This window comes from Eleginops maclovinus, chromosome 16 (assembly GCF_036324505.1).
Source record: "Eleginops maclovinus isolate JMC-PN-2008 ecotype Puerto Natales chromosome 16, JC_Emac_rtc_rv5, whole genome shotgun sequence".
NCBI lineage: Eukaryota > Metazoa > Chordata > Actinopteri > Perciformes > Eleginopidae > Eleginops > Eleginops maclovinus.
Window position 1 is genome coordinate 15,583,622 of NC_086364.1, and position 27,694 is coordinate 15,611,315.

At 41.8% G+C, this 27,694-nt stretch overlaps 1 protein-coding gene across 1 annotated transcript; it reads left to right on the top strand.

Annotated features, from left to right (window-relative positions):
* Positions 1-258: 258 nt before the first annotated feature.
* Positions 259-27,665, top strand: tex2 (testis expressed 2). Its single transcript, XM_063904392.1, is given in 15 exon segments — positions 259-562; positions 1,452-1,516; positions 11,824-13,528; positions 17,516-17,716; positions 18,630-18,990; positions 19,666-19,700; positions 19,703-19,954; positions 20,689-20,841; positions 20,991-21,090; positions 23,432-23,552; positions 24,002-24,124; positions 24,406-24,615; positions 24,985-25,036; positions 25,038-25,106; positions 25,895-27,665. Coding segments are annotated over 13 exon segments (3,507 nt in total). The 5' UTR covers positions 259-562; positions 1,452-1,516; positions 11,824-11,848; the 3' UTR covers positions 26,045-27,665.
* The last annotated feature ends 29 nt before the right edge of the window (positions 27,666-27,694 follow it).

Below are 27,694 nucleotides of genomic sequence, written 5' to 3' on the forward strand. Positions count from 1 at the left end.
TAAAATCAAATTAAACCATCCTGAATTCAGACTGTACACCTGGTGGGTCTGATTTATAGGGAGGCAGTGTCTTGCCTCATATATATTTCTTTAAAACGTCTTGTCATATTACATTTACTTTTTAGCTGATTGTTTTCACCTAATTTGCTTAGTGGCCGAAAGGGATTCAGTGTTTGCTGTTTGTGGAGGGGAACCCGCGTCTTAAAGGCATGCTGCAACGCCGTGACGCAATTCACACTCTCCTGCTGCAACACAATAAAATATGAACCACCAGGGTTCCGACGTTGGGATGCTTCTTTTGGGTGTCATTGTCATTTTAAACTGTGAGTAGAGAGGGGGTGTCGCTGTCTGAAAATCCCCCATTCACCAGAACAACACAAGGGATCAGCGTCGTTTTGACAGATCTCGCTGACTGTCTGCACCGGACTCTCGCTGGGTGCACCCTCCGCAGGCTTCGGACACAGAAAGCTCTCCACGCAGGGATCCTCATCGCATTACGCACAATTTGAAACCAGGATGCAGAGCAAAACAGTGGCCTGTACATGAAGATGCGATAACTACGGTAAGATTTAAGGTTTTATTTGTCATTTTCATTTGGATATCAGCTGCTCGGTCCATGGGTGTCACACGGTTACAGACAAAAAGAGGTTGAAGTTAGGGGGACAAAGGGGTGGATGGAGCCAAAGGAGCTTTAAAATATTATATCTTAGCTCGACCAGCACCCTTATGAAAATAGCTGTACGGATGTTACTGTATGGCCCTGTGTACTGGGGTGTGCTTCCTTAAGAAAGCACATGTCTGTAGCTGTCTTGCATTTAAAAAAATCCCCAGTGTTTTGATCCTGGTGTCTATCACAGCTGTGTGGACCTTTGGAAGACATCTGTGGAGCAACTGTGGCTCATTGTCCATGTATCGGGCTGGGAACTGTACAGGTGTAGGCTACATAAAATGCTCGATCCTCTCCTCTTGCTCCCCCTTCAAGTAGCAGGCCACACCATCACAGCCACTCAAAACATCCACCACCTAGACTTTCATTGAAGTTTCAAACCAATTCCCCTCTTTATTCCAGGGTTAGTGCACCATATGTCTGTACACCAGGGCTTATATATCATGTAGAGTGAGTTTATGCCAAGTGTCCGTGTGTGAACAGGTCTAAGAAGTGAAAGGTGGATTCTTTTATATGTACAAGTACATTTTCTTTTGATATTATGAAGGTTATTGTAAGACTTTGCTTGACACATCCACGTTCTTTTCTTTTATCACCTTCCACTCGTTCACCCTAGTGTCCCCCTCAAAGTTCATGCAAGACACAAGTTCGCAACATAATGTAATGCTATATATAACATCTTGTTAAGTCACAGTAAAACTAATGATGCTGTGGAAGTAGATGACAACAGTTGCACATTAGCCATTAAATACATTTGTCCATCTCCCTGTCTCTGTTTTTCTAGGAATGTTAGCACCATGAGTGCAGGTTGTGTTGAAAGAGGAGATTGAATGCCTCTTAAATCTCAAGGTAAGACTTCTCTCCTGCTTTGACCTTGTGTGTGTGTGTGTGTGTGTGTGTGTGTGTGTGTGTGTGTGTGTGTGTGTGTGTGTGTGTGTGTGTGTGTGTGTGTGTGTGTGTGTGTGCATGTGTGTGTGTGTGTGTCTGTGTGTCTGTCTGTCTGTCTGTCTGTCTGTCTGTGTTCGTTCTAGGTGGTAGCGCTGGTATTGATCCATAGCATTGAACGGCTGCCCCTCGCCTCATTTATTCTTCCTAATTATGTCCACTTCATCTCACTTCTCTTACTCAAACCCAAACCTCATTCACATATTCAACATTGTTAATCATACATGTGGCTAGCTGAAAGCAAAGCACATGTTTGTATACATTTTCCCATGCTGCATTAATTACTTTCTTTTTTAAATACCAACAGCTGAGGTGGGTTTGTAGATGGAGGGGGGAGGGAGGGGGGATTGTGTCAGCAAGTCTAAAGGGAATACTCTTTGTTCTTAGGCTCAATTAGACAAATTGCCGTGAGGGTAAAAGCAAACAGTGGCAGCTGATCCATCTGAATGAGCTATTGTTTGTGGATAAAAAAGGGGATTTGATGGCACACTCTGTTCCATGGCATTCATTCTGAAACACATCAGAGATTCACATAAAAATAAAACACAAACAAGAAATATTGAGGGCTAAGAAGCTTGGAAAATGATGTAATTAGACCCATCTGTGTTAACAAGTGTGTGCTGTACACTGTGAATGTTCAAGTTGAAAAGTCAGGAGTCCACAGTTCGTTCCAACTTCAAATAATTTAGCCTGAGGGTGCCTTGCAAGCCAACTCTTGAGTCAGCGTCCGACCTTGAACTTGTCTGTAAGAGGGATGTGTTAACCAGAGCCAGGATCCAGTTTAAAGTTTAAGGTAAGGACAATTTTGAGAATAAGGTGCTAGAGGTATCCCTGTTTCTCGCGTTGCAGAATAATCTTGAAGATGTATTAGGCCAGAGAGTAATTAATTCAGTATGTGTTGTTCCTGTTTGAGTTTGGAGAAGTATAGTTCAGAGAATCCTATTTGTTACTCGTTAGACCTCAACTTCTTCTTGTAGATATGAAAATGAATCTATAAATACTGTAACACTTGTGCTGTCTGAAAAGTGCAATTGAATCTAGCGTTTCCATTATTCTGAGGCTGAAAGCAGATCCGTGACGATGAGACAAAGGGCAGCACCTCCCTAGCAAAGTTTGTGTACAAAAGCAGCACCCCCCAGGCGTTGATTTGGCTTTTTTCATAAATGTTTTGGGCTGGAGGTATACTATGATCAAAAGTATATCGTATGTCATTTTTGAAATACCTTTGGTCTGAATCTGTTTTTTAGATCTGCTCCCTATTTCCAAATAAAAGAAAATGTAATGGTAGTACAAATAGTGATATTTCAGACAACTGCTTTGGCAACAGTTTTGGGAATGCCCTTTCCTGATTTGACATGACAAGGCCTCCATGCACAAAGCAAAATGTATTAAAAAAGTGGTGGTTTGGTGTTAAAAATTTGGCTGACCTGCACAGAGCCCTGTCGTGCCAAACTGCAAGCCAGGCCATATCGCCCAACATCAGAGCACAACTTCATTGATGCTCTTGTAGCTGAAAGGGAGTCAATTCTGCCATACATTTTTATAAATCTTGTATAAAGCATTCCCAGAAAAAGGGCTGACGTGTCAAATGCTTATAAACATACCCAAGTCTGAAGATCATCTTTCCAAATGGGAAAATTCCAACATCTGAGGAGCATGTGAATGCACCCCAATTGTTGTGATTGATGCTGACAATAAGTGCTGCAGGAAACATGAATTTGCTAATGGATTTGATTGCAAGATAAATTGACATGCAACACTATTTGGATGTGAACTAAAACACATGGCACAAGTGCATTGATACATGCAAAAGACAGGCTCCTCATCCACACACTTGTTGTTGAAATGAAAAAGCAGACAGAGCAGCTGCTGGCGCTAGTCACTGTGACGACTAGCCTCAAGTGTCACAGCTAATGGCTTCTGACGCTGCCCTGTGTGTGTGTTTGTGTGCTTGTGTGTGTCTGCGTTATCTAGCTTTTGACCAGACAAGAATTTGATAAAAGCACACTGACAAAGACCATGTTTGACTTGACATACCCTATAAGCATTGATTTACTGCAGCTGGAAAGATACATGTTTGTGCCTACCCTAAAGACAGGGAGAGTAATGGGTAGTGCTTTCCTTTTATAATGGGTATCTGGCCAAACAGGAAGTTGATGTTTGAGACAAAGGAGGAAGTACTGGCTGACTAGATTACATACAGAGATTTTACCGACGCACTAAACACACACTTTGTATGCACAAGCTGTACTCAGCATGCAAGCCAGTTGTATGTATGAGGTGCACTTCACCCTTGCAAGAACCAACAATTAATTATACTAACAAGCAGTGTTTGGGAAGCTACTTTTATACCTTTGCAAACTATTAATTAACTCACACTGGACGAATCAAGGCAACTATCAGGAGACATCTAGTTACGTTGACTGAAGCTTAATAGAGAAAGTAGCGCAAACCACTTTATAAAAAACAACATTATCATTTATTTGAATGTAGTTCACTTCTCCTAAACACTGCTAACAGGTGGTTTTCTGATATGGGGAACAGCTCTATTGTTGTTTTACACATTTAAGTCATAATGTTGCACTGGGAAATCAGGTTCCTTAATTACCATGAACAAGGGCAATGTAGTTTGTTTAAATCACACATTCGCTGTCCTGTTCAATCCCGAAAACACCAAATGTGTAATAATTCAAAGCTTAAATTGCCCCTTATAAATGCACTATTCTGTCTTGTTGTGTGTACAGCCTGTTATTATCACAGGAGATTCAGATAAAAATATAATCCAGTGTATTCTGGTGTAACACTGTGAGTGTAAGTGGCGACTTTCATCTATTACAGGGGGATTTCTGAGAGGTTCTGCACCTGCAGCCTTAAGATTAAAGATTATACTACCTGATGAACTGCTCCATCAATGTTCTTCTTCAGATGGAAATAATTAGCTCAGAGAAGTGTAATCTGACTCTCCCTTTCCAGACACAGAAGGTTTGATACAGCAAAGATTACAGGTTTCCTCGCGCAGAGCCACTGTGAGAATTACACCCTTTGTCATGTCATGTAACTTATATACTAATTGTCTTTGTCTTGCCCCTATTGTGTAGCACGTTCCTGTCAAAAAAAGGGGGGGAATTAATGCTCTTGATGTTTTGAGCTGCTTTCTGTGGATTTTTCTAACGATGTCTGTCTGATGGCAGGGCTGCTTGTTGAATTTAAAGAGCTTCTGTTGCTCAACACCAAGAGAGCTTGCAACAACTTGACACAGTGATCCTTGAATACTAATTTCAATATTATATTTAAGATTCCCCTACTTGCGTCTCCTATTAGCCACAGGCTATTATCTCTCCATTCTCATTTTCACAGTCTGTCTTCCTTTTATGATTACTAATCAGACACACTGTATTACCTGCACTTTCATAATTCTGCAAAACAGCACCACTTAAAGAAACACTGCACATTTATTTCTAGTGTTCATACAACATTGCAAATATGAATCTGTAAATACACTCGAAGTCGATGTTTTTCTGTCAATGCATCCCACGTCTGCCTTCCTCCATCACTCCATTCATCATGTAATAGGGTGGATTATGACTAAAACCAAATCCTCCAGCTGTTTGAGGGCTGTCAAGCAGCTTTTACAAAGATTATAAATTGCTTAATATATTTTGATGCCTTAGGGTTAGCGTTGATCCACCTTTTGATCTCTAAACTGTCAAATCTGTTTAGGTGGCACCAGACATCGATTTTCATGGCAAATCCATTAGTTTTCAAAGTGAAGCGTTAAACACATTTGGCACCAGTTGAGAAAATCAGCAGCTTGTAATGAAAAAAAAACAAGCACATTAATGTCTCGAAACTGACAGAGAAGATCTGAGTCAACAACGTAAGATGTCAGGAGAAAATGTATTGATGTTGACCACCATAATTGGAGGTTATTAATTGATAGGATGCTCTGTATTCTTTGATAAAGTCTTACCAACAACAGCTAAATGATAAACAAAGACACTTTCTATTTGTTCACCCTTCACAAAGAGGTAGATCTAAGGTTTCATTTCATTTTTCCATTACTTTTGGTGCTTTGGTTTACCCTACACACACACACACACACACACACACACACACACACACACACACACACACACACACACACACACACACACACACACACACACACTGATAACCCCACACTGGAGATGTTAACAAACACTCCACATACTCTGAGGAGACCAGGGTTATACACTGAGGAGGAGCTGCCTTGAGACACAAAAGGACGCAGGGATAAGTGTGGAACAAGATGAAAGCTTTACTGTTGGCATGGCTACCACCAGATGATCTGCATGGCAAGGTTTGATGTTTGACATGTTGATGGTGGATTCTGGGTTAGAGAGAAAGAGAGGTGAGGAAAACCGGTTTGATCCAGCTTAGCTGCGTGAGTGCTCTTTATCTCCCTGGCTGTTTTATTGTTTTTATTCTCCTTCGTCATTACGTCTTCACTGTTTCCTCTGAAGCTTCTGAAGCTCATTATGCTGCCAGTCCAAGGGCAGACCCTCGAGCAGTGTGTGTGTGAGCATATGTGCGCTTGGAGGTCTGGGTGTGTGTCTTTTGCTGTTGGCAAATATATTGGTCCATCACGCGTATTGACACATCACACATATAGTGTCAGTGTTGTTCCCTACTGCCCCTACAGGAGCAGCTCCAATAGTACAGAAATGATATATATATATATATACAGTATATATTGTTTTTTCCATTACTTTGCCTGTTATCTTATTTATATTTAATCAGGCATTCAAACCAAGCTGAATCAAATATTGCACACAACTTTTTAATAAACGGAGGAGCCTTTTGATACGAGTAGTCAGGTGACATTAACAGGGTTGACCTTGGGATCCTGGAAATATTGGTAATATTTAAAAATATATATTTTTACATTTATAAACTCATTGATTAATTGAAATACAATTGCATATTGTCTTCATTTGAAAAAAATGTTGCTACAGTTTTGATCCCACCTGAAAATGGAGTGGCGGATGCTGTCACCTCCTTCAGGGTCTGTCGTCTCCTTCCCTCTTTCCCTCCCTTCCCATCCTTTTATTCCTTCGCCTCTCTGTCCTTCATTAAGAGCTTAAAGTGGCAAAGCAAATGTTGTCACCTCGAGCACGCCCCTGGAGGTGTATCAAGAGGGAATGTTAGTGTTTTTGCACTTTTCTCCCTCCGTCTACCGGCTTTAGGTTCCCTCTTCTCATTACATGACTCCCTCTGTCTACGCTCCCTTTGTGTTGCTTTTGTTTGCATTCGTACACATCCAGGCAACTGCACGCGTCATGTGTCAAAGGAGCTCATTTCTGTGTGCGCTTGTTAGTTGTGCATATGTGTGTGTCTCTGGGCTGTTAGTGACAATTGACTTCTCCATCAGCCGCTGTCTCACTTTCTCTCTCTGTCTCTGCATCCTGTGTTCATCTTTAATCTCTCTGTCTCACCCGATCTATCTTCCAGCTGTCACCCACCCCTTTTATTGCCTCGCCGACTTGCTCTCCATTTTCCTCCTGCCCCATTTTTCACACAGTCATCGTCAGGACTCCAGCATTCATTTAGTTTTCCTGGTTTCACTTTTCTTCTTGATCTTCCTTCCGTGGAAACGTGGCGTGCCAACTTAGCATCCTTCAACAGAGGTCATGTTAGTCTGTCTTCGACACCTGCTGACTCATCCAATCACATCCCAATCTGTTACCTAAAGAGAGGATTCAGTAGAGTGGTTAAAGCAAAGACTCCTCTATTGAACAAATCAACAGAAACACAGACAACATATATCATGAGGCATATCATCTTTTGACAATGGTGTGCTTAGCAAGTCGTATGTCATTGCAAAGCTGTGAATGTGTAATTCCGAATCAGAGGCTTCAAATGTGTTGTTTTTAAAGCCAAAAGATCCCTCAGCACCCGTTGAGTCATCAATATTGATCCTTGACATAAAAAGACACACTAAAGATAGATTTCTGCCAAAGGACTGAAAATTAAACGGGGACTTCAAAGATTGTACACAACCATATACTTTTACAGGTGTTGGGGTGTGCTTCTGTAAAACGTTTTATAAAGCCTTTATGGCTCAATTGTGAGCAGAGTGAAGTAAATTGCCTCAACAGGTGTCTCTTTAGTCACTGTTGGTTAAGGCTAAAATGTGGCTTGTGGAGGTAGAAATAAGGGATTTCAACAGAATACCTACTACTGCTATACTGCCATAACAAACACAACATTTTATACTAACCTGCTGGTGGTCAAAGTATATTTTGGGTAATGAAGACACAGGGATTCAATGCTTAATTGCTCGAAGGCTCTTACCTTTAATTTCATTTCAAGCCTTTTACTTTGATACTGTTCATTCATTTCACCAATTTTATTTTATTCTCGTACACCTTTTCACCTTCCTCTTTCATTGTGTCGGGGCTGTTCTACCCTCCGCTGGCAGCATATTGGTAGGTTTAATCTAATTTAAAGACAAGCTTCCATCTATATCGATTCAGTGAGGTCAACCTGTGTTTTTGATTTATAACGAAGGCAGCAACATCTTGCATACCGATGTTACAATTTATTCATAATCAATAGGCACAAAGTCTTGCGCAGGTTTAAGCATGACCTATTTGTGATTTGATTTCTTGTGGTGTAGTGCAACTAAAGTACTCTTATAAACATAATGTATGTTGTTTTGTTTTCATCAGTATTCAAATAATAGTTGGCGTTTCCCTAATTCATAAGGGGGTTAAATGCCAGACCTTTCATTAGCCTAGACAAGTAATTTCCTTCTGGTTGCCTGGGAAATGTTCCTAGCCTAGAAATAGTCCTTTTTTTTTCAACCTTTTTTAAAAAGAGGATGCTCAACATGCCTCCTCAGGCCCTGAAATCTGTCAGGGTGTGTGAGAGTCCAGAAATATCTACCTATTCATCAAATACAGAGAGAGGCGAGCGGGAGCAGCTGAGGCTCTGCAGCTAAAGGAAACAAAAAGGACTGAAAAGTAGAGGCATATTGAATCTGCTGCAGCATCTGCTAAAGCCAATAAATCAGCTGTGGGTTTAGATTGAATTACACAACTAGAAACTAAACAACACTGTAGTCAAGGCTCTATTGAGGCACACAGTAAGTGTTAAATCAATTAAGGATTCTTCTATCCTGATTCAGTGGTTCATTCAGCTGGGAGGAGAGGATCAATATGCTGAAGGCTTGTTCATACTGTTCATAAATAAATCTCAATCTCTCTTTAAGCACCCGCTCTGTACCTCTCTTCTCTTCCCCACTCATTCTCATGTCTGTTTTCCTTGTCTGTGAAGCAGATTTTTGGGTGGTAAGGGATTACAAATGGTGAATTAGGGAATGGTCACTGGAGCTTCTGTGTGTGCCTTTCTCTGAACTAACCTCAGTTATCTTCCATTTCTATTTCCACTGTCTACCTTTCACCCCCTTGTATTATTCTTATACCCTGCTGCTTTTAGCTCCCTCCCCTCCCCTCTCGTCTCCCGGGGTGCTTGCTTTAGCTGATTAGAGTAGCCCTGCTTGCTTTGATTAATTGGATGAGTCTTGGTGCCAGACTCCTCTTGTCTCCTCATCCTCATCCAGGGGCGGATAAAACAAACACAGGGCTTTTAATGGCAGTGGTGCATTGATGAGAGGGACTAACTAAAACCGTTGGCGTGTCAGCAAACATTGTGCAGGTTGCAGTTTATTCAACCTGAAAAGTAATAGACATGTTTCGAATGTGTTTTGGCACTCATATAGCTAGCTTTCTTTTGGCTGTGTGAGAACCCAAACACAAGAAGTATATACGTTATTTTACATCCTTTACAAGTACAAATAAAAATGCATCTTTTTTGAAAGGGAATAACATAAAGGTATATCTACAAAATTAAATATATTTTGATGGATACAAGCCCCATATTAGCATTGATAATCACTGTGGGACTTCAACAAACAGTTATTTTCATCATCAATGTCAATTAATGTGCCAATAACTTTATTAATAAACCTATAGTTTAGTATACTATACACTGTAACATTATGAAAACGTCCTGCCCATACTTGTTTGACTGTGACTATGTATTTTTATATACATTGCACATGGAAAATACACATTTATCATGAACGTTTTTGGAATATGAGATTTATCCACCGGTTATAAGGTTTTGCATGGTGACCATCCTTCCATGCTCACCCTGTCAACCTCGAAAACATTTTAACCCGACCTTCAGGTGTTTGTGATGAAAACAACCACTTCCATCTCCGTGACTCTGTCTCCCCTCTTCTTATCCGTCTCCTTTCTCCTCTCTGTCACTCTCTTGTCTGTGCCATCCTCTGCATTTTCTCCCTCCATCTCTGACGGTTTTAAGAGAATCCCACTTCAAAAGCTTGTCTCTGAAAGGTCGTTTGCAGCCCCCTTCCCTCCAGTGGCTCTTCATCTTTCTTCTTTTTGTTGCTCTCTTTTATGTCTTTCTCTTTCCTTGTTCTTATTCATTTCTGCTCTGTCCCTTGCATGGCGATGGCAGAAGCAACACACAAAACCCCACTGTAGCACAGCCAAGTCAGAGGCTGGCTGGGAAAGTCAAATGCTCTGTTATTCCATCCCAGCAAATACAATCTCTGGAGATGCAGTGCCAACCAGAGAGCCCCAAGGGATGCCGGGGCTTTCTCAGAAATACAGACAATCATACAAGCTAACCACTCTGTTGTTTTCCTCTGTCCTCCTCCTTCCATTGAAGAGCATTTCTATCAACAGCAGATCAACTCTATAAATGTGTGTGTGTGCACTTTTTTTGCCCTGCCTGTTTGATTTGGCTAACCAGGGATGATGGACGGTATGCGATGTGGAAGAATAAACAGACACAATAACTCAATAACAACTTGAGGCCTCATTCAGTGAAATCACTGCATGATGAATGACTCTGGTTCCGCTGCGTTGAGAGGGTACAATAGAGGACTTGTTCCTGTAATCACTGGAGCCTAACAGCTGCTTTGTTGTGTGATTATGTCCTGCATATTGTTGTGCGTGGAGGGTTGTTATCTTTATGTATATGTTTTTTACGATACCGTAAAGCAAAGATAATGCGAAACATGGCAGTTATAGCCTATTAAACAATCAATTTCAGTCTAATTGACGAAGGCAGTACTGAAATGAGCAGTATCAGACAAAATGTGATAAAACTAAAAGGAATACTTGCATCTAAGGATTTTCTGTGCATTTTGAGGTTTATTACTTTAAATAAAATGTCTTAATTTTTTTTGTGTGTGATGTGAATAATGTTCCCCACGTCAAATAATCATCTGCTGTTCACCTCAGCTACATTATTATCTTTCAGCTCACTGTGTTGGTTTTATAGCTCACAATTAAACTGATTTGGTTCAGTCACAGCCCTCTCGTTATCTCCATTTCCTGCAGCAGCACTCAATGAGAAAGCTCTGTTAAACCAAATGCACACTTACCGGTTTATACACGGCACCTAATGGCAGAGAAAGTGGTGCAGACCCAAACAGAGGTGAAAGGGAAGTCAACAATGTACTTGAATTCACCGGGTGGCCAGAAACACAACTCGATATTAAAGCTAACATTGCTCTGTATCTACTTGGTGTCAGAAAAATAAAGTGCACAAATAGACAACCTAATTTCAATGATCAGAATGTTTTCAGATTATAATTTCCATCCAATAATGAGGATTTTCCCTCCACTAGTCTGGGTAGCATCCTTTCTTTTGTTTCCTCCTGTTAGATCCTTACCACCTCATGGCATTCAGTCAGCTGCAGCCCTGTGGGGGGTGGAGTTAAATACAGCTGAAATGCTGATGGCCCCCTCCTCAGGGCTCATGTGTTCGGAAGTAACCCATTAATCATGTTGCCATAGCAGGGGTGAGTGAGGGAGTATGATGCTGGTAAGACAGAGAGAGGCCTGAGAGCGACTCAGTCTGTCAGTTAAAGCCTTGCATAATGAGGGCTAATGGATCGGGGAGCGTAGACATGCCTGTCCAGTCTACTCACATTAGGATGAATAGAGAGGGCTGGGCTATTCTTCTCTGTTCTGTGTACTTTATGTGTGTGTGGATGGAGAGTGTGTATGTAAGAGAGCATATGTTCATCTAATTGTTGATTCTTCACCTCCTTATTGCACTGATGTTATCAACTAATGTTTTAGTGTTTCTGTGGTTATTAACCATGCGCTGCTTCTATGTGTCTCTCTCAGGCTGTGAGCCCTGTGCAGGCTGGAGATGAGCAGTCAGGGCAGCAGCAGCTGGGGAAGTGGCCAGCATGCTGACACTCCTCCACCTCGTCACACCCCTGGACCCAAGCTGCAGGTGCAGCGCTCCCTCTCTCGTGACACCATTACCATCCACTTCTCTGCTCTGGGGAAGGAGGAAGACGACGAGGAAGAGGAGCTCTACGGCATACCTCTTGAAATTAAATCTGAGCTTGATGTTGCCGGGGCTGAGGATCAGTCTGTCGCCACGGCCTTGGAGGCAAGAGAGGAGCTGCTGTTTGAATCTGCTGGTACAGAGACCTCCTCTAGAGCTGCAGTACTTCCTGTTGCCTCGACTACCCTGTCTGTAGAGCCTGCCGACCTTCCCCCACACACACCATCCCCAGCTATGACTATTACCCCAACCTCCACGCACCCACACCTAAGCTCCACTCCTCCTGCCAGCTCCTCCTGGCCCTCTGAACGACCCTCCGCCATCCTCCCATCCTTGGGCTCCAGCTCCTCCTCCCCTTGCAAGTCTGCAGCGATGTCCTCCTCCAAGCCTTTCCTCAGCCTGGTCAGGTCCTTGTCTAACGATGTTGAGTCTCGAGAGACTACTCCTGCACCTACAAGTGCGCCATCGCACGCAAGGCACCGTCACTTAATGAAATCTTTTGTTAAGTCTCTTTCCACGGATACTTCAAAGGCTGAACATCAGGAAGGGCCTCTTCAACAGCAGCCATCTCAGCGGCCTCCACCTCGCAATATGCAGCTCTTCAAACAGTTCTCCCAGCCTCGCTTATGCTCCAGCCCCGTTGTTATCACTCAAGCAGGTGGAGACTCCAAAACAGCCCCTTCTTCACCCATCATGTCTCCAGATGGACGATCTTTCTTCAAGGTCCAAGAGGTGGAGGCCAGGATCGAGGATACCAAGCGACGGCTTTCAGAGGTGATGTCAGACCCCCTGCAGCTTTTCAGTAAGATCATGGGGGATGAGTCTGGCGGAGGAGCAGTGGGAAGTGCCACTCATCGTGCCAAAGCGCTGTCCTCCAGTGCGTCAGAGCTCAGCGCATTGACGGCGGTAAATGGACACACCGAAGGGAACAATAACTATAGCATCAAGGAGGAGGAAGGGGCAGAAGAGGAAGAAACCCCCACAGGCAAGGGTCCTGATTCTGTTTTTTTCTCCTTCCCATCACTGGCCCCCGCCCCAGCCCTCACCCAGGCCTCCTCCTCCACTTTCTCCAGGTCTCCTTCCCTTACTCTTGGCCGCTGCTCCATGTCGGCATTAGTAGCCCGACAGGAAGACGAGGACTTCTGCGAACTGTACAGTGAAGACTTTGAGTTGTGTACCGATACAGAAACCCCAGACGGGGATCGCCCAGGCTCCCGGCAGCCCCACACTGGTAGCACTGGGCTGTGTAGTGAACTTGACACAGAGGAGGAGGAGAAAGAGGAGGAGGAGTTGGATACTGTACCTGTGACTGCCCTCATCTTCCTTACACAGTTGGTGTACTGGTATATAATCCTTCCAGTGCCTCCATATGTATGTTCGGTGGTGCACGGGATAGTAGCTGGTTTCATGTTGGCCTTGCTCGTCCTCTGGCTGTCCTCTCCTCGGGGCTCGTCGTCGGTGACGAGAAAAGGAAGGGGAAGGATGGAGAACTGGAATGTTGCCCATTTGGATATCAAAGAGCCAGGAACCTTCAAGGTTAGTAAAAGACTGGCATGTTACTTAATTACTTAAAAATGTAACCTTGTTTGGATCTGTTTTCAAAACCTGTTGCTTTTTCAGTAGGTGTCCTTGCTTCACTGCTTCTAAGACTAGCTATAAAGTGTTGCTCTGATAGTGCTGCAACATTATCAATTTGCATATGTAAGATGCATGCTTTGGGCTGATTGACTGGTAATAACAGCTTTAACTTGCAAAAACAACTTGTTCTACAACTTCTTCGCCAACAGTCTGTTGTAAATAATGACTAAGTTGACTAGAAGTTGATTTGATTCAGATTCTCTACATGATTAGTTTTATTAGAGTTCATTTTTGCGTCTTTTCTGAATCATTTAATTTGAAAACATATATAGGCTTGATAAGAATCAAAAATGGATCCCCATTAAAACAACCTTGTTTTTTTCCATGGAATAAGGCTGCATTATGATTCCGTGTAATGTTGAAATTACATGAATACACCACATGGTTATAATCGTGTTGGCAAACTCATTAAAATATGCAATAATTGAGTTTAGTATATATGATGTAAAAGTGGCATTGGAGTGTGCCAGAGGCCACCACATTTGGCATATTGTTCCCAAAGTTTTTCTCTGAGAGGGCCTGTACCCAGAACCCTGTATCTTTTCACACTGGCTGGCTCTTTTATGTTCTTGTGGGAAGCCGTGATCAGAAGTTCAAAATTAGGATAAAGAGAGGAGAAGAAATGTCGAGGTCATGTCGAGGATGTAGGCAGACTAGTACAACCTGCCGTATTTGATTCGGTTTTAAAGCCATAGAGAAGAAACAAGCTTATATAAAACTAGACGACTTGGAGTGGGAGTGGATTAGGGTCCCTGTTTCGAAAATCTCGTTTTGGCAACGAGTGGACTTATATTAGAGTTACAATCATCTGTGTTTGTTTTATTGACTAGCATGAGCTTAATAATAGTAATTGCTTTTGTTTTGTATCTTTTTACTACATGTTCTTCACTTTCACATTATCCAAGCACTGAATTATCCCCTGATGTTTCTATTGAATTGGCTTTGCCCTCAGAGCCTCCTCAAGGACTGATAAGGTGGGAGTTGGATGAGAATTAAACTCTATACAGCCTCATGGGGGCCAGCAGCAACATAGTGGGCTTTAATTACACTTTTGAAAAACGTCTACAATATGTTCACTCTCTCCTCTGTTAACCTCAGTCAGTGCTGTAGAAACTCTGCTAGAAGAGAAATGTTTAGTATTTTTAGGGATTATGTAAGCATGTGTATGTGTGTGTGCCTTCAATGTTACCAAGCTGTTGCACAGGAGAGCCTTACAGCTAGCGGGCACAGCTGTTCAACAAAGAGGAGCTCAGCAGTTGAGCACACCATGATACATGCCTTTCAAGTGCAGGGCAGCAGCAGGGGACATGCATTGACTCGTCATCTTTCTCTTCCACTCCAAGGATCAACACAGACTCAGTGTTTCAAATTACCAACTTTTGCTGTGTTGTATGAACTATGTGGCACCACCACGATTTAGTTTTGAAGTATACCGGCAGGGGATTTAATTATGATTTTTGAGAAATACTGCAAGGAGTTGTTTGTGGATGAATTTATTGACAGTTAGCAGTCAAAAGTGTTGTATCCTTTGCTTTATTTTAACAATAGAGCCCCACCAAACATTGTGACATAATGTTGTTACAGATATATAGGTTATCAGCTATCATTGTTGGCCAGTGAGTCAGACGGAATGCAGAAAGGATGCCAGAAAATTGGCTGTCACTATTACGAAACAAAAAAGGCTTACCTTTACAAACCATATTTATCCTCCAATTAAAATGTGTTTATGTAAAAAATGTATCACAATTGTAAACATACAGTGGTATGCAAAAGTTTGGGCACCCCTTAGGAAAACCACTGCATCAGTTTGTCACTTGCTGAGCTTTTGAAGCAGCAACTTCATTTTAACATATGTTATACCTTATGGTAACAGAAACATCTCAGTAGTGAAATAACTTTTATTGGTCAAACAGAAACATGTTTATGTGCATTCAAACAAAAATAGGCATGTGCATAAATTTGGGCACCCCTAAGAAATAATTCCATTAATATTTAGTATTGCCTCCTTTTGCTGCAATAACGGCCTGTAGACGCCTCCTGTAGCCACAGACAAGTCCCTTAAGCCTGGCAGGTGGTATTTTGGCCCATTCTTCCACACAAAACGTCTCCAGTTCAGTCAGGTTTCTTGGCCTCCGTGCATGGACAGCCTTCTTCAAATAAATCCATACATTTTCAATGATGTTAAGGTCTGGGGACTGGGATGGCCATTCCAGAACATTGTACCTGTGCTTCTGCATGAATTCCTTGGTGGATTTTGATCGGTGCTTAGGATCATTGTCCTGCTGAAAAATCCAACCCCGGCGTAGCTTCAACTTTGTGACTGACTCTAGAACATTCTTGTCAAGAATCTCCTGGTACTGTAAGGAATTCATGTGGCCCTCAACTTTAACAAGTTTTCCAGTACCTGTGCTAGCCACACAGCCCCATAACATGATAGATCCTCCACCAAATTTTACAGTGGGCAACAAGTTCTTTTCATTGAATGCAGTGTGTTTTTTTCGCCATGCATACCTGTTCATGTTATGACCAAATAACTCAATCTTAGTCTCATCTGACCACAGTATTTTGTTCCAAAATGCTTCTGGCTTGTCCAGATGTGCTTTTGCATACCTCATGCGACTCTTCTTGTGATTAACACTCAGGAAAGGCTTTTTGCACATCACCCTTCCAATGAGCTCTTCCTGGTGCAAAGTACGCTGGATTGTGGAACGGTGAACAACTACACCATCAGCAGCCAGATGTTGTTGTAGTTCTCTGGAGGTGGTCTGTGGCTTCTCTGTGACCATTTTCACCATCCTTCGCCTGTGCCTTTCCCCTATTTTTGTCGGCCTACCACATCTTTCCTTCACACGGACTGTTCCTGTGGCCTTCCATTTCACAACTACGTTTCTGACTGTGGAGACAGACAGTTTAAACCTGTCAGATAATTTTTTGTACCCTTCTCCTAATTTATAATGTTGGATTATCTTAGCTTTCAGGTCAGTGGAGAGTTGTTTTGAGGTCCCCATCTTGCCACTCCCTAAGAAAGAACCTAGGCCAGGCACAGCCAGCTATTACCTATGTTAAATAGCCTTTTTCATGATTGGTTCCACCTGTCTTTGTAATTGAAGGTCTAATGAGCTAATCAAAGCAATTTTGTGCAGCAACCTGTCAGCTATAAATCCGTACAGGTGTTGAAATGAATGCTATTTATAAGGGTGCCCAAACTTTTGCACATCCCATTTTTTGCATTTTATTTTATTATAATAAAACTATGTAATGCTACCCTAAGAATTTTGGTCTGGAAAACACTAAAATGTCTACATCTTTGTAGGAAAACAAATGTTGTTGCTGTGATCTTCTATTATAAAGGAAAAGCAAATTGTCATGAAATCTCAGAGGGGTGCCCAAACTTTTGCATACCACTGTATATAAATATCTATCAATATGTCATTATCAGATATTTTTTTAACTCTCACCTATTTAATGTCAGCCTGTAACATCCAGTATATTTTGGGCTAAATTCACTAATGGGAAGTACAAAACATCTTGAACGCCACACAGTTAAGTTTTCTTTCACTCACACACTTGCTTTTGCTTTCTTTTTCCAAATATCCTCCTGAATAAACGTAATCATAATGAGCTTGTTAAAAGATGCCTTAAACAACTTAAGCACAATAAACCTTTGACAGAGGAATGTTCACACATATTTCACTGTAAAGAAAAGAGGAAAAACAATCAATATTTGTACAGTGTAAACACCATGATGAAGTCACTAGTAACGGTATACCCCAAAAGTCTTGGTGTTTGATTTCGAGTCTGATGTGTGTATATGTGCTGTCAGGAAAGATATTGAGTCTGTGTCAGCTAAAACTCTTCTTCTTCCCCCCACTCCCAATTTCTTAGGGATGGATGAATGAGATCCACTGCTACGACCCGGAGATGTACCACGCCACTTTGACCCACTCTGTTTACGTCCGTCTAGAGGGCTCCGTGCTGCGTCTGTCCAAACCCAACCGGAACATTTCCCGCCGTGCCACACATAATGAGCCTAAACCTGACGTCACTTACATCAGCCAGAAGATCTATGACCTGACGGACAGCAAGGTGGGTTTATGTGGGTGTAACTGTAAGTGTGTGTGTGTGTGTGTGTGTGTGTGTGTGTGTGTGTGTGTGTGTGTGTGTGTGTGTGTGTGTGTGTGTGTGTGTGTGTGTGTGTGTGTGTGTGTGTGTGTGTGTGTGTGTGTGTGTGTGTGTGTGTGTGTGTGTGTGTGTGTCTCTGCTGGCTCTTCAGTTTGTTTGTGACTTTGATGATAACCTTTACAGATAGTGACATGAAGCACACGTCCCTTCATATTTGCCTTTGCCTGAGTGCATGCTCGCTAATAGGTCAAGTTCAGTGACAATGCTACTAATTTTTAATGTCACATAGTGTGTGTAAACATGAAGGGAATGTCACAGGTCACTAACCCTGTACACACAAGTTTACCTCTTGTGTAGTAATGTGCTGACTCTATGTTTTGCTAAAGGCAGGACGGTACAAAGTCATCTCTTAAGTTATGCAGCACAGGGGTCCTAATAGATGCCCTCATCATGCAGCTTCCCTTTTGAATGCAATAATTGTGGTTTCTGTCTTGAAAATAACATTTGTAGATTTGTTTTCTTTTTTATAGTGTTTCCATTACTTCCATTAAATCATAAAGTAACTCTTAATAATTCTAAATGCCAGCCTATAAACTAGCTAATAACCATTGGGTTAAATAAAAATACTACATTAACAGAGAAGAAATTTGCACTTGTATTCCCACCTACATTATTTTCATGCCCCCAGTTGCTACCTTTCACACCTTTACAGTATGGCAAGTCTGTCCCACAGTATTATGCTTTTTATGTGCTCTACTACAGTCACAATAACTGTTGGATATTTTTGGACCCCATTTTAATGGTGATATTCTATGCCACTCTATCTTCTTATTCATGCATTTGATTATATAAAACTCTGTCTGTATGCCCCCAATAGATCAACCTGGTCCCCCAAAGCTTGGCTAGGAAGAGAGTATGGAACAAGAAGTATCCCATTTGCATTGAGTTGGCTAAGCAGGAGGACTTCATGTCCAAGACCCAGGTAGAGAAGCCCGATGCTGGGGAGGAGAAACTAGCAGCGCTGGGTGAGAAGCTAGAAGGAAGTGAATCAGAGCAGGTATCGGGATTAGGCTCAACAGAGGAACCCAAAAAAACAACCTCTGCAGGCGGGGATCTGACAATCTACCTGTTTGGGAGAACGGGTCGGGAAAAAGAAGAGTGGTTCCGGAGATTTCTTCTAGCGTCCCGAATAAAGGCAGAGGGGAAAGGTGGAAGTCTGCCTGGCATCTGCAAGAGTGGTGAGTGAGATGTACAGTGTCACACACCAAGATGCAAAACAGCCATTTACAATCTGTTTATCTGTCTGTGTTATCCTTTCCACACACTTCCTGTATTTGCACAGACACACATCCCTTCCCTGAATTCAAAATAGTCATCCTCTTGAGTATTTAACTTCACAGCCATCAGATCTGTGCATAAGCCCCGGTTTAGGGACTGCCAATCCCCTCAACTGAGTGAACAGATGAGTGTGAATGGGTCAGCAGGATTACATGCACAGAGAAGCAGCATATTATAGCATTGGTCTCCACTGTGGGATATAAGCCTGCAAAGATAAGGCCCAATTTAAAGAGAAACGCTAGCACTGGGTGGGTCCTGTGATAAAGGCAGTGCAGGAGGAAGAGGATTAAACAGAAAGATAATTTAAAGCCTGTTTGTGGATATTCAATATTCATTATGTTTTAAATGAGTATGTCAGTGCTAATGTGAGTCAGAGAGGATACAGTTTGTCATATGGTGTAAAGCATGCTGATTCAGAGTCGTATGCTGTGAGAAATGCTTAAAGAACAGATCCTCGCTCTCCGAGGCCGCGAGCGTGCATTATGTACTGTATGTGAAATATGATGCATTGATTTGAATCACGGAAAATGTTGTTGATGCAAAATTGGATAAAATGTGTCTCCCCCTTCTTGTAGCCTTCTTGCCTGCCCACAGCCGCAGTAGCAGCCCTCAATTGGGGGAGGCCTGGAGGCTGACAGCAGGAGCAGCAGCCGGGGAAGCCTGGAGGAGCTGTCGCAGTCTCGCCACAGAGACCCCTCCTCTGCTCTCAGCTGTGGCTCTACTGGAGGGATGAAGCAGAAGATGCTGTTGGACTATAATGTCTTCATGGCCAAATATGTCAACCCCCAGGCACCACAGAGAAGCCCAACTGCCACTGAGAGCCCTGGGCCCAGCCCCGAAAGCAGCCCCAAAACTACTAAAAAGGTACGACACTGAACAATACATGAAAGGCTGCAATTTAAAAGACAACTAACAAGGCAAATTGATCCAGATCTCCAGTCCTTTGGGACCCCGTGGTGATTTGTTAGTGAAATAACATCAACTATGTTTTTTGTCTGCATTTTTTATGCTATTAGTGGGCTTGTTTTGATTTGTTATGCTATTTTATCAGTTGCTGTTGGAGCAATAAAAAATAACTTGCCAATGCAAAGGGCAAGGAAGAAGAAAAGGTACACCTTGTTTACAACAGCTGATCTGTATCTAAATGAATTATAACTTCTCTATTTTACATACATTTTGTAAACAAACATGGCACGTCTTAGGTCACGAATAACAATGCCAACAGGTGTCATTCATTTTTACATGGTCAGACATATAGATATGACTACTAATTAGGCTGGGTTAAGAAAGTAGGAAGAGGCAGAAATAGGTGAACTTTCGAATCGCTTGGGGATTTTCTTATCCTACTAAGATATGTGATACATAAGCAGATCTTCAGTTTGTTTACAAGAAAACTCCAACAGAGTCAGATCTTAGTTATTTGATTTTATATTGTGAATGTAAAGAGGGGAGGTCAAAAGGGAAGGCTTTTTCCACGAAAGCATATGGACATTGGATTGAACCCAGGCTTTATAAAGACTGTTATTATACTCGATTAAGCTTAATTTTATGTCAAGAAGATCGAAGCTACAATACATACCTGTATGTGTGTCCTTTAGACACGCAGGAGTTCAGAGGAACCTGCGGAGCCTGAGGCGCCTGAGGCCTGGGTCAACGCTTTTGTGGGACGGATATTCTGGGACTTCCTGGGAGAGAAATACTGGGCTGATGTAGTCTCCAAGAAGATCCAGATGAAGCTCAGTAAGATCAGGGTGGGTACTGGTACTAGCATGCACACATCTACAGTATTACTAACGTGTCAGAAAGAAAAGTGTCTCCAATGTGATTACTTCAAGAAACACTTTGTTTTTCTGATTACTGTACTTCATGTCTTTTTTGTCTTGGTTTTACTGTGTTTCAGCTGCCATACGTTATGAACGAGCTGACATTGACGGAGCTAGACATGGGCTTTTCTATTCCTAAGATCCTTCATGCCTCCAAACCCTCTGTAGACCACCAAGGTATGAATAGCTACACTTAGTATGACATGATTTTCACACAGCAATTTGATACATTTTTACCATCAATCTTTTTTGTTCTTTCTCTTCTATCCTCCATCCGTCATAACACCCAGGCTGTTCTCCCACTTGTCTTTCTGTCATATTAGTAAGGCATGCTATTGTTTTTATTTCCTCTCAATCCATCCACTTTCTTCAGTTCCCTCTCCGTACCATTTGTCCATCTTCCCTAAGCTTTGCTCTTCTTCTCTTTTAATGAAGACATCTCTCCACATCTCCTCTGGAGTCTAGCTTCTCCACGTGCCTCGCTCTCTTAAACCACAGTGATTAAACTTCATATCTTTGGTCCCCCTCATCCATTACTCAGGAACTGACTCACCCTGCCTGCTGCTTGCATTTAGCCATAGCAAAGGGATTGATTGGACACACAGAGACAATACAGATATGTGAGGCCTGTTAGGGGAGAAGATGAGAAAAGATAAGCTTGAAAAGGAAACGGAAAATGTTACAAACGATTTTAAGCAGAAGAGGAGATTTTTTTGAAAACTGTGCTTGCTATTTCTCCCCCTAAATTTATATAGCTGTAATGCGTAAGTTGCCATATTGGTATTCTTATGTATAACTTTTGAATTGTCATAGTTTTCCCCAAAGATGGTTTAGAAGAAGGAGAAATACGTCCTATTTAGTCCAAGATATAAAGCATTGACAAGGTAATACATTTTTCTGTTCAGTTGAAGCAGCCAGTCATGAGTCATTCAGCTGTCAGCCACATTTCCACGGCTGACTCTGCAATGCTCATTAATGGGTTCTGCCTGTACCAATACACCCACAGAAATATACTCACAAAGCATAATCCCAGCCCATAATTAGTCCTGGAGGAATGGCACCTCTCTGTAAACGTGTATGAGCACAACAGGATGCATTTGTTTGGATGGTAACATTCCTAATTTCATATCACGTTGATATTTCTTTCCTATTGTTATGATGATAAAAAAAGAGGGTGAGAGTGCTTCCTGAATACTTCATGTTGGGAGGACATGATTTGATTTACAATGTTTATTCTGCACTCCAACAACTACTAAATGCACACAGTCTTGTGTATAGCTCTGTATTATTGATATAATGTAATTCAGGCATTTCTAATCATAATGTGACAATTTGACTACTAGACTGTCAATAAGATTGGACATAAATGGGTTCAGTGATATGGCACTTTGTGAAACTGTAATGCTCATGTTAAAGAAAACCAAACTGTTGAATAAATAAAAGTTTAGGTGAAAAATGTGTTTCTGATCTAGCAGTCGTAGTGAAGGAGATATAATAAGGCCAAAGGGTGTTCTCAGAGTAATGGTATTATCAATAGGGTTCATCATGGTGTGAGTGTGAACATTTATATATTAAAATATGTTTGTGATAGCATTATTTATGGTAATCCACCCAACAATTTTACTCTACACAAAAAGATTTAAAAGATTTTAAAGATTATGTTGCGACTTTTTAATCTTTTATTAGTACAACTCAAAACAGGCACATGAGGAGAGAGAGACAGAGAGAGAGACAGAGAGAGAGAGACTGAGAGAGAGACAGAGAGAGAGACTGAGAGAGAGAGAGAGAGTTGACATAAGTGCTGCTTGTCAAATTCATTGACAATTTCACAAAAATTGTTGCAAAAATCAAAAATCAAACATGGTGGTGCTACATGAAAAGAATAGGTTTCAATAGCTTAGATATCAAGGCGATATATTTTATCATGTAATATTATTTTTGTTGGGATACACTTTCGAGTTCAGTGTAGAAACACCTTCAAGCTCACCCTCAAGCTCACTGGTTGTCACTGGTTCAGGTATAGTATGTTTTACACAGAGAAAACAAGACATTATATTCTGACTTAATACTGTCATTTAGCTTCTCTTTGACGCTGCCTCCACACACAGATACAAATCAGTGAGCATTTGTGGGGATTGGAAAATGTAGAGGAGCGAAGAGCGAAGCACTTAAAGACAATAGGATTAATTGAGCAAACAGCAGATAATCATAATCTGAATAGTTCTTCCGTCTCCTCCTGAGAAGTGTAATGTGTAAACAGGAAGTAGTCTGATAAGCCAATAAGAAGGCTCGTCTCCCCCAGAGCTGACCTTTCAGTGTTTGCTAGAGGATGGGACTTCCTCCTGGCAGCTCTGCAGGGGACCTTTAAGCAATCAGACACAGGGCAGGAGCTTGTTGTTTATTCACAGAGGTGGCATGAGTTGGGAATTTTCGGTGTTGCTATGGTATTACTGGGGATATAGAATGATTTATTAACATATTCAAACATAATATGTGGTTTCCCTCTCTATCTGTTCAGGTCTGTGGTTCGATCTGGAGGTCTCCTATACCGGATCCTTCCTCATGACACTAGAAACCAAAATGAACCTGGCCCGTCTAGGGAAGGAGGGCGAGGGGCTTGGGGAGCAAGGAAAAGAGTGGTGAGGCTTTCAATAACATTCAGGAATGAAGATCATAAAGCTAGGTCTTAACTTAGAATGTCTTATACAGTATATGTTTGAAATTGATAGTTAGTTGTTGTCATTTCCTTATCATACATTATCTGCGACCCACATAATAGGATTACCTTTATTTATAACAAACCCGCCAATCTGGAGGTTAATGGAATGGATTTACATTTAGCACCCTAGTTGTCACCTTAGTTTTTTCTTACCATTTTCTATTGGCTTTTCCTCCCTTCTCTTTCTTTATGAATCCTCACTTTGGATGGTTACCAATGTGGATTTGTCCAATTTCTGGTGAGTTTGGGTATACCTGTCACTGGCAAAACACATTTGTAAAAAAAACATTTAATCATATCAGTAGGGATGAATTCATTGGGAATTACAGTCTGACTTTGCAACAGTGAGTGTTTATGTGTGTGTGACAGGTCCAGGCCACGGACTTACTGTCTGGCCGACAGCGATGAGGAATCGTCTAGTGCCGGCTCATCGGATGAAGAGGACCCCACCGAACTCCTCAGTGACAGAGCTATTCTTCCTGGAGCAGAGGGGTGAGCGAAAGTCTCTTTGCAACAATAACATCATTATCTGGATTGAGAAATGGGCTGAAACAGATTCACAATGATGTGTTGAAGCAGAGTGTTCTGCCCTTCCAGTCCGCCCACCCACCTACTCAGTGCCACACGTTTGAAAGCTGGCTGCTTATTTAATGTAGCACCCGGTCACTCCCTCCATCGTGGGTGCTGAGTAGACGGAGATGCTGTTATGAATAAATAAAGAACCTGACTCACTCCTTGCCTCCCCTCCTCCTTCCAACCCTCTGGTCACGTAGCTACGTGGGAGGCCACAGGCCCAGCAAGATTATGCGCTTTGTGGACAAGATAGCCAAGTCAAAGTACTTCCAGAAAGCCACAGAGACAGAGTTCATTAAGAAGAAGATGGAGGAGGTGTCAAATACGCCCCTGCTGCTAACTGTGGAGGTGCAGGAGTTTCGCGGGACGCTGGCTGTCAACATCCCACCACCCCCCACGGACAGGATATGGTATGTTCACTTCAAGGGAGGAGTGCATTCAAGTCAGTAGGATGATTCCAAGTATTGGAATATTGGTTTTCAGTTAATAACTCGGCACCCTCTGCTGGGCAAACAAGGACATGCATAGGATGAAAGAACAGAATGTTATCACTGGTAAATGAAATGCACAAAGCAGTGTATTTTCAATAAATGTGTGGAATGTTAAATCCTCAAGGTCTTTCTTTGTTCTTTAAAAGCTTAATTAAAATGTGCATCATTTTCAGCCAAATTTGTGTCGCACATTTCCTCAACAAAGTGCCTGCTTTTATGTAGCCTGTTTAAGAACTTGGACTGCAATTCAGCTTTTAGAAAACATAACATTTATGTTTTTCTCGTCAGGTATGGTTTCCGGAGTCCGCCTCACCTGGAGCTGAAAGCACGGCCTAAATTAGGGTGAAAGGGAGGTGACTTTAGTTCATGTGACGGACTGGATTGAGAAGAAACTAGACCAGGAATTCCAGGTAAACACTGAGGAAATATGCATATACTTAGTTATGAATACAATTTGGTTAAAGTGTTAGAAGGTTAAGTCATATCATATGATGTTTACCAACTTCTGTGCGGTTTAAAAACCTCAGTTGCCTGAGAGGCTAAAGGTTTACTAAAGAACAAAGACAATGTCCCCCAAGATGTTTTAGGGTGAGTATTTGGGTAATAAAAGACAACATTGGGATTCATTTACGGCTGCCCACCTACATGCACTTCAAAGCAGTCTGCCTGTGGCTTTCCTACCCCTCGTATATATACAAAGTAATGATACGGCTGCGTTTACATAACTGCCCTGAGGCACACCTGCAACGACTGTCCCTGTCAGGTCTACCACACATAGACATCTACCCCTGCTTGACTCCTCCTGGGGTTATTATTATGTACCCCTCCCCTCCTCCATGGCAGTAAAATACAGTGCTGAACTGCTCGCTGTTGTCATGTGTGAGTGAGTGTTTGGATCCTTATCGGTTTCAAGACATAACAATGCAGGATTAGATACACGGGGGTGGCTTTTCAGGTCTTTTTTCTTTCAAATTATTGTTAACAGAATGAATATCATGCCTGTGTCTGTATTAGATTTATATGTTCATCAACGAAAGTGTATTCATTTGTAGTTTCTGCTCCATTGTCCATCTCTACACGGATAGCTTTTGAATAGACATATCTCCGTTTTTTGTTGAAATTAATTAATTAAAACAGCATTTTTATTAGATTTCTAAGTTGTTCAAAATGACTCCTTACTGTTGTTGTTCTCCCACAGAAAATATTTGTGATGCCAAACATGGACGATGTATGGCTACCCATAATGCACTCTGCCATGGACACACGTTCAAATGCCAACATGGTTACTGTGACAAATGAGGCCTTGAAGGACCAAGAACCTGAGGAGTCTGAAGTCTCTGAAGAGTAAAGACTGCTGTTCAAAGTGTGTGAGGACATTTATCACTATGGCAATATGATGAGTCCCCACCACTCTCAGAGACCCACGGGTGCAGCAACGGGTCGGGCAATCTCCAATATTTTTAACCATGTTCTAGTCCCCTTGTTGCACCACCCATGAAGTGCATCAAAAACTGTCAAGTGGTGGCGATGTCGTAATCATCTGTGGCAACTACAAGCAGGGAAACGGAAGAGAGTTGTGACTCATAGATTGTCCTCCAATCAGTTTTATTCTTAATATTATGATTCATTCTCCGATGGAATTCCATACATGAGGCATGTCCAGACTGCTTTAACAAACGTGTGTTTTGGTCGATCAACATAATAGCCATCAGAAGAACCATTTGACCTGTGATGTACATCTGCACTGATAGTACAATACATTTTAATTCAACCTTTCGAATCAAGGGTTTTATTGCTAAACAGTAACTCTACCAAGCTTTGAAGCACCTGACGAAGACAGTGTGAGTTTGAGGGGAAAATCCTAAGATTTAGCTGGAATCCCGTCTCTATTGATACATATTTCACAGGGACAACAACTCATTGATCATCCATCCACACTGCTGCCTGTGTCGGTCGCCCCGGCACCTTTATGCAAACAGATCAATGGCACTGTGTCCATCGAAGACACTAGGTCAGTTTATATCCACTATGGACACAATCACAACATCCAGCTTGTGTACTTTTTAACCATGTGGTAGGGATTAGTTAAAACTGACTTTAGAGGGAAACATTTTAAAGTATCTGCAAACACAGCAGCTTAACATTGCCTAGGTCTGATGAATGTAAAAACGTTAATGCAGCTAACTAGCTGTGCAAGGAATAGCTCATTCACTGACAACGTGCTTCTACGCAACATGCTTCAAGACTTATTTTCATGTTATATCCAGAGTTGAGCAAAAGTAATAGTTTGTTTTTATTGCCAAAGCAATCTTTCACTCCTTTCAGAGGTAGGCATTGACAAAATAAGCAATCGGTTTATTAGCCTGTGTCCCTATTGAGGCCACTGCAGTGATGTATTGCACACGTTTGGACAGTAGGAGACTAAAACCCTTAGTTTTGTGAAAAAAGAGGGAGACAAACTCACTCTCCCGGTTTTATTTGAATAACTAACACACTGGATATTAGCCATATTATTTAATGTTGTCAGAAGACATCCAGCTAATGAATGCTCTTAAATTATTTATTGATCTGTTTTTTTGTACTGTACACACACATTTCAAAGACAAACCATTTTACTGAACAGCAACGTTGTATTCTGCCAAGACGCTCAGCTGCTTTACAGGCGACTATTAATTTACATGTTATGTTTAAATATGTGTGTTGGCAAAGTGTAAGAGGCAGAAAGTGCCTTTAAAATAAACATTCCTCCGTAGTGAGCCACCACATTTGTTGCATCAGTTGAAGATAAGAGAAAGTGTCTTTGTGCCATTACTGTGTCTGTCAAGACATGCCCTATGGTTTCACAAGTTTTGGTGTTGTTCTTTTGCACAGTGATGATAAAAATATCAAACATTGCTGTTGTGTTCAGTGATGTCACAGAATGTTATGGTTCTGATCGTTGTGGATCAATAAAACCTATTGCTTGGGAAGAGTTTGAACAGCTTTGTTGAAACGTAAA